General features: G+C 33.0%; 1 protein-coding gene across 1 annotated transcript; it reads right to left on the bottom strand.

Moving 5' to 3' along the window:
• Nucleotides 1–11,685: 11,685 nt before the first annotated feature.
• On the bottom strand, nt 11,686–12,621 carry LOC127541333 (olfactory receptor 4S1-like). Its single transcript, XM_051966616.1, has one exon. The coding sequence runs from the start codon at nt 12,613–12,615 to the stop codon at nt 11,686–11,688; it is 930 nt and encodes a 309-aa protein (XP_051822576.1). The 5' UTR covers nt 12,616–12,621.
• Nucleotides 12,622–13,041: the final 420 nt, after the last annotated feature.

Raw genomic sequence — 13,041 nt, 5'->3', positions numbered from 1 at the left:
TTCTAATTAAATGTAAAGGTACTTTTCATAATTCATTTTTATATACACAATATTTTGGATTTCAACTATTTTCTCTCTCCCTAAGAAGTCAGGGAATTTGACAGAGGTTATATATATGTTAATAATGTAAATATATTTCCACATTAGTCATGCTATGAAAGCAAAAACAGAAGAGGAAAAGACACACATACATATACACACAAATAAAAAAGTGAAAATATAAGTACATGGGATTGCTAAGGAAATCCAATTCACTGGAAAGCAGTTATTAAAATATTCTTGTAAACAAAACATTCAAGGTCTTCATGTTAAGATTCCCTAATCAATCAAAGCCTTTTTATTTTTCATTCAAGACTCTGACGCTCACAGTAACTTGTATTAGGAAGAAAAAATAATAATAATAACTGGTGAAAGTCTTCAAAAATTTAGATATATGAGGATTAGCTGCTTAATCTAGAATAGAAATTGCTTAAAGTGGGAGACACTAAAGATGGGAGGTAGTGGTCACCAGAATTATGTACAAGAATTAGAAAGGCAGCAGTAGCAGGACTTTGACAAACTATCTATAGTATAGTTTTTGCCCAGAGTATCTCAAAATTTTACAGGATCTCAGTAGTAATCTCATCCAAACTAAAATTAAATAAGAATCCCTTTTTTGGTACAGCCAGGTGAGTAGGCCTAGAATCAAGAACACCTAAATTCAAATTCAGTTTCAGACACTTAATTAGCTGTGTGATTCACTTAAGTTCTTCTTGTCTCAGTTTCTTCCACTCTAAAATGCTGATTAAAATTAAGTTGTTGTGAAGATCAAATGCAATGATATTTGTAGAGTATCTAGCATAATGCCTGGCATTTAATAGGCACTTAATGAATGCTTGTTTGCTTTCTTCCTTCTATAATGTCTCCAGCAAGTCATTTATTTAATCTAGTAAGATTCAGAAAGTCAAATTACTTGCTGAAGGGAACACAACTATCAAAGTCTCATGATCCAAGTTCAAGAATCTACCCCAGATATTGGAAGCTTAAAATGTGAGTTCTTCAGGAGGCTTAAGAGTTCATTAAATTCAATATACAGGTGAGAAAACTATGTCCCAGAGAATGAAGTGACAATACCACCACTAGTTCCTCTCCTCAAGTCATATAATTAATGTGTGATAGAGTCAGAACTCCAAACCCAAGATCCTGATTTTCAGTACATGTGCTGTCTCTACATCACTTAAAAAAATTCAAAGGAAATGACACAGAGGAAGAAATTCCAAGGAAATGATAACAGAGGAAGAAAGACAGACATTTAGCAATAATTCGACACTAAAACAATAGAAAATAAGAATTTCATATTCTTTGTTTAGATATGGAGGGAGAAACCCTGCAATTTCTACTGCTTAAACATTTCAAGATAGAACAGATAGGGAACTAAGAGATTAATATGAAGTACCTATTACTGACAATGGTGCATCCTCTTCATTAATCTGCTTCAGCTAGTCACTCCTCTGCTGCTGGTGACAGTTGTGGTCTCAAGAATACTAAAAGATTCTGCAAAGATTCTCTGTAGTACTGGATTCAGAGCTTGTCATTTGTCCATCTTTGTGACTAGATAAAGGGAAATTGTGTGTTCTGGCACCAGCAGAGCCATGTTCCCTTCTGACCATTCCTTCCCTATCACTGCAACTCCCTTTTCCACAAAAAGAGATTGTGTCAAATCAATTCTCCCAGGACCAGGCTTAGCCACACTGACTCTGAATCTCTCAAAGGGACTACTGATATCCCCAATCAGAAATGTTTGCCAACTGGTAGCCCAGATCATCATATTGACATTATGGAGTGGCAAGGAATCTGGCCCTGGCAAATTTCCAATATTTTTCTTTGAGCCAACTTTAAAACAACAACCACCACACTTTTGTTAAACTGTGACATAAAATCATTAAAATATTTAATACTATATAACTATTATTAAAATTATAAGATAATATATTATATAATAAACACCATGTGGTTCTTTAAATTTTAAATATTTATTACTTACTTATTTTCAACCTTTCCAAATACCCTTCTTCTTGCCCCTCTACCACCACAGAGAAAACAAGCAACATATGAATTACGTATATGAAACTGTGCAAAACATTTTATAGTGGCCACATTATATCAAAAAAGCAAGAAAAATAAAATGAGAGGCCTAAGTATCAATTTACATTTAGAATTCATCAGTTCTTTGTTTAGAGATGGAGAATATTTATTACCATGAGTTTTTTTTCTTATTATATACTTTTTTTGAATCATTATATTCCTCAAAGTAACTAAGTTTTTCACAGTTTGATCATCATCACAAAATTACTGTTTCAAGTCTCATTCACTTCACTTTGCATCAGCTCATAAAGGCTTTTCCATTATTTTCTGAAAGCATTCCCCTTTGTGATTTCTTATGGCACAACAGTACTTCATTACAAACACATGTTTTCTTGTCAATTTGAAAAATTTTTATTTGAAAATACATTTATTTTAAAAATAAATTTATTTTAAAAAATGAGGCCTTCATCAGGGAAGCTTCATGGTACTGTACCTTCTGTACATCTTCTGTACATCATCTTTATGTGGGATAATTTGCTCCATTCCATGTCTTTCTTCCCTTTCTCCCAATACATGCCTCACACAATCGATTTTAATATTTTTAATATTATCTGATCATTCTCAATTCAAACCCATATCTATACTCTTTTATGTATATTCCTAACTTTTCTAATAATGATAAATTTCTTAAGAACTTTGTTATGATATTTTTTTCACTCTCTGAACTAATTCCAAGGGGATAAATCATCAGAAAGTAACCATAATCTCTCTCATTTTACCTTCAGTATAAAAGCTCTTTGTGTGTCTATTTTATGTGAGATAAAATTTTCTTATTTTACCTTTCCCCTTTCTCCAGTATATCCCTCTTTCTTACCTCTTCACCTTTTCATTTTTGTGAGCTCATCCCAATAAAATCAACTCACACTCATACATTCTGTGTATGTATACTTCTTCTAAGTCCCCTTATTATGATAAAGTTCTTAGCCATTATATGTATCACCATCCAATGCAGGAATGTAAACAACTTAGTTGTTTTATGTACATATCTTTCCCTTTCATGTTTATCTTTCTTTTGTATGTTTCCCTTGGTTCTTGTGTTTGAATTTCAAATTTTCTATTAACTTCTGATCTTTTCACTTTTGCTAGATATTTGATGATATTCTTGGTTGTAATCCTAACTCTTGTCTTCTGGAATATAATTTTTCAAACACTTTCTTCCTTCAATTTGGAAACCAATGGATCTTATGTGATACTAACTTAGATTCCATGATTTTTGAATGGTTTCTTTCTGGATATTTTCTCATTGATTGAGGACTTCTGGAATTTAGCTACTACATTCCTGGAGTTTTCATTTTGTGATAATTTTCAGGAAAGTACTACTGTTGTTGTTGTTGTTGTTGTTGTTGTTGTTTTTCTTTTCTATTATACTCATGATCTAAGATATATAAGGATAGTATTCTGTTAGGATTCTTACAAGGTGCCAAGTCAGTGGAATTGATGAGATAATGATTCTCTAATTTACATGTACTTAGTACTTACTATAATTACACAAGATTCACACCTTTAAGAAACCATATATAAAGAGGAGCTCTTGGGCCAAAGAGAAGCCCATTAGAAGGTCTCAGAGGAGAAGACAGATTCATTCCATCTTCCACCTTTGGAGTGGCTGGAGACATTCGGGAGGGAGCCTGAGGCAGAAGGTGGCAGAAGCAAAGGTCTAGTAGAAGGAGCTCTTGGAACCAAGGAGAGAGTTAGGCCTCTAAGAAAGCTAATCGGGCCCAAGGAAAGAAACAAGACTTGGAAAGAGACAATAAAGGATTTGGACTTTAACTCCTGGCTGCATTTGGGGTGATTACACTGAACTGAAACAAAGGCTGCCTCCAGAAGCCCTCCAAGAAACCTGCTCCTAGAAAAGATTATACTTTAGAGAAGAACATTACAGTATTCCTTGTTGATTTCTTGAACTATTATTTCCAAGCACTTTTTGTTTTTGATCATGGATTATTAATTTATATCCCATCAATCTATTTTGTGGTTCAATTGTTTTTCCTATGAAATATTTCATGTTTTCTATTATTTTCATTCTGTTTGGTATAATTTAATTTATTTTTAATATATATTGCTTTATCAATCATGTTGGTAGAGAAAAATCAGAGCAAAAGGGAAAAACCAGGGGAGAGGGGAAAAAAGCTGAAAAATGTGTTGATTTACATTTTTCCATCGTTTTTCTTTGGCATGCAAATGGCATTTTCTGCCAAGGTCTATGGGAATTGCTTTGGAGCACTAAACCACTTAGAGAATAGTCAAATCTTTCATAGTTTAACATCACACATTCTTGCTGTTATTGTGTACAGAACCAGGAATGCATTGCTGTTCTCTCAGTATCAGTTTGTTTAAATCTTCCCAGGCAATTCTAAAATCAGCTTGTTCATCATTTTTTATAGAATAATAATATTTCATTATCTTCAGATACCACTTGTCCAGCCATTCCCCAATTGATTTTCCCATTCTTTGCTACCATAAAAAAGAGCTGATACAACCATGTTTTGCACATGCGGGTCTGTTTCCCTCCTATATGAATTTCTTGGGATACAAACTCAATAGTAGAACTTCTGAGTCAAAGGGGAAGAACAGTATGATAATCTTTTGAGAATAGTTCCAAATTGCTCTCCAAAATGGTTGAATCATTTCACAACTCCATCAAAAATGCAATAGTTTCCCTGTTTTGCAACATTCCCTCCAACATTTATAATTATCTTTTCCTATCATGTTACTCAATTTGAGAGATATGAGGTTGTACCACAGAGTTGTTTTAATTTGCAATTTCCTAATTAATAGTGATGTAGAGCATTTTTCATATGACTATAGATGGCTTTTGTTTCTTCATCTGAAAAATGTCTGTTCATAAACTTTGAGTATTTATCAATTAGGGAATGATTTATATCCTTTTATTTTTAACAGAATGTCTTTTATTTCCTCTGACTCCAAAACACAAGAGCCATTCATTGTGCTTCATTGCCTCCTATGTTTTATTTTTTTTATTAAAGCATTTTTATCTTTCTAGAGATATGCATACATAATTCTGCAACATTTGCTTTTGCAAAACCTTGTGTCCTAGTTTTCACCCCCTTCTCCCACCTCCCTTCCCCCAGATAGCAAGTAGATTAATATATATAAAATCCTATGTGCATACATATTTATACATTTATCTTACTGTACAAGAAAAATCAAATCAAATCAAAAAAGAAAATGAAGAAAATAAAATGCAAGCAAACAACAACAGAGTGAAAATTCTATGTTGTAAACCACACTCAGTTCCCACAATCCTCTCTCTGAGTATAAATCACTCTTTTGATCACAAGACCATAAGGAACTAGTCTGAATCATCTTATTGTTGAAGAGAGCCACATCCATCAGAATTGATCATCATATAATCTTGTTGTTGTCATGTACATTGATCTCCTGGTTCTACTCATTTCACTTAGCATCAGTTCATGCAAGTCTCTCCAGGCTTCTCTGAAATCATCCTGCTCATTGTTTTTTATAGAACAATAATATTCCACAGCATTCATATACTTTATATAACTTATTCAGCCATTCTCCATCTGATAGGCATCCACTCAGTTTCCAGTTGCTCACCACTACAAAAAGGACTGCTATGAACACTTTTGCACATGTGGGTCCCTTTGCATCCTTTAAGATCTCTTTGGGATATAAGCCCAGTAGAAACATTGTTGAATCAAAGGGATATGCACAGTTTGATAGCCTTCTGGGCACAGTTCCAAATTGCTCTCCAGAATGTTTGGATTCATTCACAATTTTACCAACAATGTATTAGTATCCTCGTTTTCCCACATCCCCTCCAACATTCATTATTAACTTTTCCTGTCATCTTAGCTGATCTGAGAGGTGTGTAATGGTATCTCAGAGTTGTCTTAATTTGTATTTCTCTGATTAATAATGATATAGAGCACCTTTTCATATGACTAGAAATGGTTTCAGTCTTTATCTGAAAATTGCCTGTTCAAAACCTTTGACCATTTATCAACTGGAAAATGGCTTGAATTTTTATAAATTTGAGTCAATTCTCTATATATTTTAGAAATGAGGTCTTTAATGGAACCCTTGAATATAAAAATGTTTTCCAAGTTTATTGCTCTCCTTCTAATCTGGTCTGCATTAGTTTTGTTTGTACAAAAACTTTTTTAACTTACTATGATCAAAGTTACCTATTTTATGATCAATTATGATTTCTAGTTCTCCTTTAATCACAAATGCCTTCCTCCTCACAGATCTAACAGGTAAACTATCCTATGTTCTTCTAATTTGTTTATAATATTATTCTTTATGTCTAGATCATGAACCCATTTAACCTTATCTTGGTATACAATGTTATGTGTGAGTCAATACCTAGTTTCTGCCATACTGGTGTCCAATTTTCCCAGCAGCATTTGTCAAATAATGAATTCTTATCCCAAAAGCTGGGATCTTTGGGTTTGTCAAATATTAGATCACTATAGTCATTGACTATTTTGTCCTGTTGACCTAATCTATCCCAGTGATTGGCTACGCTATTTCTTAGCTAGTACCAAATGGTTTTGATGACTGTTGCTTTATAATATAATTTTATATCTGGTACAGCTAAGCCACCTCCATTTGCTTTTTTTTTTCATTAATTCCCTTGAAATTCTTGTATAGCACTAAATAAATAGATTAGTTTAGTTAGTATTGTCATCTTTATTATAGTCTCTCAGCCTATCCAAGAGCACTTGATATTTTTCCAATTGTTTAGATCTGACTTTATTTGTGTGGAAAGTATTTTGTAATTTTCCTCATATATTTCCCTTGGCAGATAGATTCCCAAATATTTTATATTATCCACAGTTATTTTAAATGGAATTTCTCTTTGTATCTCTTGCTGTTGGATTTTGTTGGTGATGTATAAAAATGCTGATAATTTATGTAGATTTATTTTGTATCCTGAAACTTTGGTAAAGTTGTGGATTTTTTCTAATGATTTTTTAGTTGATTCTCCAGGGTTTTCTAAGTATACCATCATATCATCTTCAAACAATGATAATTTGATTTCCTCATTACCTACTCTAATTCTTTTAATCTCTTTTTCTTCTCTTCTTGCCAAAGCTAGCAGTTCTAATACAATATTGAATAGTAATGGTGAGAGTGTACAACCTTGTTTCACCCCTGATCTTATTGGGAATGGTTCCAATTGATCCTCATTACTTATGATACTTGCTGATGGTTTTTAATAGATACTACTGACTATTTTAAGGAAAAGTCCATGTGTCCCAATATTCTCTAGTGTTTTTAATAGAAATGGATGTTGGATTCTATCAAATGCTTTTTCTGCATCTATTGAGATAATCATATGATTTTTGTTAGTTTGGTTATTGATATAGTCAATTATGCCAATAGTTTTCCTAATATTGAACCAGCCCTGCATTCCTGGTATACATCCTACTTGGCTGTGGTGTATTATCTTGGGGATGATTTTCTGTAATATCTCTGCTATTATTTTATTTAAGAATTTTGCATCAATATTCATTATGGAGATTGCTATATAATTTTCTTTCTCTGTTTTTGTCCTATCTGGTTTAGGTATTAGTACCATGTCTGTGTCATAAAAGGAAATTGGTAGGACTCCTTCTTTCCCTATTTTTTTCAAATAGTTTATATAGTATTGGAGTTAATTGTTCTTTAAATGGCTGGTAGAATTCCATGTAAATCCATCTGGTCCTGGGAATTTTTTCTTAGGGAGTTGGTTAATAGTGTGTTCTATTTCTTTTTCTAAAATTGAACTATTTAAGTAATTTATTTCTTCTTCTATTAATCTGAATAATTATATTTTTCTAGGTATTCCTGCATTTCATTGAGGTTGTCAAATTTATTGACATAAAGTTGGGCAAAGTAACTCCTAATTATTGCTCTAATTTCCACTTCATCTGGTGGAAAGTTCTCCCTTTTCATTTTGAGACTAACAAGTTGATTTTCCTCTTTCTCTTTACTAATCAAAATAACTGAAGGTTTGTTTATTTTGTTTTTTTTTTCATAAAATCAACTCTTAATTTTATTTATTTATTCAATCCTTTCCTTACTTTAGATATTATTATAAACCTTCCCTTTTTACTTCAGAATTTCAAATTTGCCATTAAATTGAGGGTTTTTCAATTCTTTTTTTTTTTTTGGTAGATTTTATAGTTGCAAACCCAATTCATTGATCTATTTTTTTCTCTATTTTATACAAGTAACCATCTAGAGATATAAATTTTCCCTTATTACTACTTTGGCTGCATCCCATAAATTTTGGTATGTTGTCTCATTCACCCTCACTACACATGAAAGAATGCCACTGTAGTTCTTATCTACTACTGTCCACCGCTTTTCTAATCATCCAGGTTCTGGTTAATATCTTTCACTGCATTTGTCATATGTAAGACACAAATTCTAATAATTGATAGTATATTCACAATTCCCTTTGCCATTCAGTTTGCCTCCAATAATGATTTTACCAAATTAATGATTTCTTATGAATCTTATCCTCTGATATTACCTGGGCTTTATTAAAATAATGGTCTCTTAATAGAATGAGAATAGAAAATATACATATTTTCCCAAATATAATACGATCTACTCCCAATACTGAAGTTTGAGCCCTTATTTTCTATTTGTAATGGTTACCCATTCCAAGGTAATAGACCATAATTTCAGGATTTTAAGCCTATGTAAACATATACACACATATAGAAATATGATATTTTAATACACACAGAGAAGAGGTATGGATTTTTAAAATTTTTATTTGCTTGCAAATAACTAATTCAAAAACACTTTAAAAATCAGTCAGAAATTTTTTAAAAGGGTCAAACAGGAGATGAAAAAATTGAACATTAGCATCTTCAATGTCAGTGAACTTAAATCAATAAAAGGGGTGAAGGTAATTCAGAAGATCTTTACATATGGGCAAGGATTCCTTGAAAGAAATTTACTAGACCTCATGATAAATAAAAGAATGAGAAGAACAATTATTAGGTCACAGTCTCAAAATAGAATGATATCTGTTTAAATTCAAGACAAAACATTCAATAGCACAATATTATGACTATATTCCAATCACTAATGTCAAAGGAGCCAAAGCTGCTCAACTTTATGAAGACCTTTAACATTATCCCCTCTTCATCTCTACAAAAGGTGTTATATAGGTCATATCCATTCAGTCTGGTGGTTTTCTATCTTTTCTTAAATTTAAGCTTAATGAGAAGCTCATGTTCTGAGCCATAGTCAGCACAATGTCTGGTTTTAGCTGACTATATAGACCTTTTTCATCTTTGGCTGCAAATTATAGTCAATCTGATTTCATTATTGACCATATTATAATGTCCATATTTAGAGTCACTTTTGGGGTTCCTCAAAAAAGAAAAAAAAATGTTTGCTATCACCAGTGAGCTGTTTTTGGCATAATTCAACTAGATTTTTCCTTGCTTCATTTTGTATTTCAAAGACAAATTTATTCATTATTTCAATGATCTCTTGTTCTCCTACTTTAAAATTCCAATCCATTATGATGAATATGACATAATATGAATATATATAGGTCATTAGGTATGTAGATATATAGAGATAGAGATAAAAATATAGGTATAAAAATAGATAGATATAAGTATAATCTTCAAATTTTTTCCAGGAAATTATTTTCTCTCATACTTTAGTGGCAGAGTTCCAAAGGAGGAGTAGAGTGAAAACCAACCCTCAGTAAAATGGTGAAGAAAGCTTCAAATTCATTTTCAGCATTTTTTCTCTGCTTTCAGACAGCCTCTCCATCCTTCATCCCTACTTCTGCACAATCCCAATGATCCTATGATGCTCATGTGGCCTTCTTAGATGCAAATAGCTATTACACTCATTCACACAGTGTTAGTGGTTTTAAATACATAGGAAGGGATGAGAGGAGGAGAGGGGGATTTAGTATTGTTCCATAGCCAAGGATTTCAGGCACTGATCAAGATTGGTGGAGGGATGGGGGGGAGAGGGGGAAGAACAGAGTAGGAGGAGCAGGAAATCAGCTGCTTCTTTCAGATCATAGAATATGGGTGCATTAGGGACAAATCTGATGTCAGCATATACGGTTTCAGGGGTGATGTTGGGAAAAAATTAGACTGTTATAATCACTGAGCAATTAACAAAAGGAAGTTTACTTATATCAAAAGTAATGCAGATGTTTAACAAGAACACAATAGGACAGCTACTGGTAGATGCACACCACCACCTGAATTCTCCTTCTGGAATCTCCATCTGGACCAATCAAGATGTATGGAATGTGATTTCAATAGAAGGGCATGGATACCTCCAAGGGTTGTTTGTTTTGTTTTGTTTTGGAAATTGCCTCAAAGAAGTAGAACAATTTGATCTTTTCTGTCCCTTTTTCTATCAAGTCCTATTGTTGAAGCCTTTCAGGGAAAATCTAACCTTATCAGTATTTGGGTGTTGAGGGAGAAGTTTAACCCTGAGAGAAAGTAGTTTTTTTGTTTGTTTGTTTGTTTTTCCTGCCCCCAATTTTCATCCATACCATAGGAGTATGAATATTTTACTATTTCAGTAACTGGTAGTGAGGAAAATACTTTACAAAGTATCTTGTTTTACATTCATGTGAACTTTAGTTATAAAAAATAATGTTTTTTAAGCATTTTCAATCATGTCTGAGTCTTTATGACTTTATTTCTTGTTACTTTGTTTGTTTGTTTGTTTTTGCAGAAATACTGAAGTAGTTTGCCATTTTTCTTCAGATTCTTGAGATCATTTTAGAGAGTTAAGTAACTTGGCCAGTGTTACACAGTATCAGATTCTTGATTCCATACCTGACACTTTATCTCCTACACCACTTAGATGCCTATATTGAAAATAATATTTATTGATAAATAAAAATGGAGTCAGTGATATTATTAATCAGCAACAGTGTCAATAATTAAGCAAATAATATATTAAATTATTATATTTAATATTATACAATTATATATAATTATATCATTAATTTGCTTTGATATGAATGTAATATAAATTAAATTATATCTAATAATTAATTGTTTTTAAAATGTTGCACAGCATCCATAAAACTGATAGTAAAGTATGGACTGTATTTATAAAATTATCAGCAAGGAAAAATTATTCAATAGATTCTCCCACCAAAACTAATGACTCTTATAAAAATATGATCCCTCCCCCCTAATTTAAACTACGAATGCTTTGTTCACAGGCAAATAGGTATCAATCATAACAGATTATATTTCTTGTAACAAAGAACACTTAAATTTCAGAAATGATGATTATCCCCAAAGAACACTTCATTTTCTTTATTTAATTTTAATGCCTATGTTAAGAAAATTAATATGAACTGAAAAAATAATTTCCATTCATGGTTTTACTAAGTATTCTCTACTGATTAGTCTTTGCTGTTATGGATGTTATCAAATATCAGTTTTAAGAAACTTTAAGTTATTTGAAGTCAGGGAAGATGCCATATAGTTTTGTGATACATCTAAAGTTAGAGTCCTTGGATATAATGCAGACTTAATAAATGTAGGTAACTTAACTCTATGGCAAATATTTTGATTACGTTTCTTTTAAAGTGACTTTATGCCTCCATAGCTTTCTTACAGCTTTCTTTACTTCAGCATTCCTAAGGGTATATATGAGGGGATTTAGCATTGGGGGCATGACTGTATTAAACAAAGTGACCAGTTTATCTGCTTTAAGGGTGGTGTTTGGACGAATGTACATGTAGATACAGGGGACAAAGAACAGCAATACAGCAACAACATGAGAGCCACAGGTTGAGAGCGCCTTGCGCCTACCCTCGGCTGACTGAGTTCTCAGAGTGAACAAGATCACAGAGTAAGAGATGACCAAGCAAAAGAAGGCAATCAGTGAGATCATACCACTGTTGGCTACCACCATGAGTCCTACTGCATAGGTGTCAGAGCAGGCAAGTTTCAGCAGTGGGTGGACATCGCAGAAATAATGGTCGATCACATTGGGGCCACAGAAGGGCAACTGGATAGTGAGGAGATACTGAATGATGGAATGAAGAAATGCTCCAATCCAGAGAATCAACACCAAGGTCCGGCACTTGCTGCGGCTCATGATGACTGTATAGTGCAAGGGGCGACAGATGGCCACATAACGGTCGTAAGCCATGACAGTGAGCAGGAAAATCTCAGTGCATCCGAAGAAATGCACAGCAAAGAGCTGGATCATGCAGCCATGGAAGGAGATGGTTTTCCTCTGTATGAACAAGTCAGTCATCATCTTTGGGGTGGTGGTGGAAGAGTAACAGACATCTACAAAGGACAGATAGCTGAGGAAGTAGTACATAGGGGAGGTCAGGTAGCCACTGAAATTGACAGTGACTATAATGAGTAAGTTTCCCATAACAGTCAGGATGTAAAGCATTAAGAAGAAAGCAAAGGCCATTCGCTGCATTTTCCAGCCTTGCAGGATTCCCAAGAAAACAAATTCTGTCACATTGCTTGGATCTTCCATATATAACCTGCTTTGTGACTAATTATTGATCCAAGCAAACCTATACCCGCAAGAAAATTTTAAAAATGAAAAAACATAACTTTATTGTGGCGAATGAAGAGTAACTACTAGCATGAAACATAATCTGATAAGTATTTATTAAGGGTTTGCTATGTGCAAAATATGCTTTATGAGTTAGAGAAATAGAAGATAAAAAATAAATCTGCACTCAAAGAGTTTACTTTCTGGAATGTCATTCTGAACTCTCTTCATCCCAATTTCTCCACAAGTAATTCAGGGATTTGAATTAAATAAACTTATATTCCCTTCAAACTCCAAATCTAATCTATTATCCTATATTCTTAGGAGGAAGTGATGCTAGTAATTTAAACAATAATATATAATAATTATTCAAAATTCCATAGTCCTATTGAACACATTTGAATT

This window comes from Antechinus flavipes, chromosome 6 (genome assembly GCF_016432865.1).
Source record: "Antechinus flavipes isolate AdamAnt ecotype Samford, QLD, Australia chromosome 6, AdamAnt_v2, whole genome shotgun sequence".
In the NCBI taxonomy this organism is placed as follows: Eukaryota; Metazoa; Chordata; class Mammalia; order Dasyuromorphia; family Dasyuridae; genus Antechinus; species Antechinus flavipes.
This window is presented reverse-complemented; position numbering and strand designations above follow the sequence as displayed.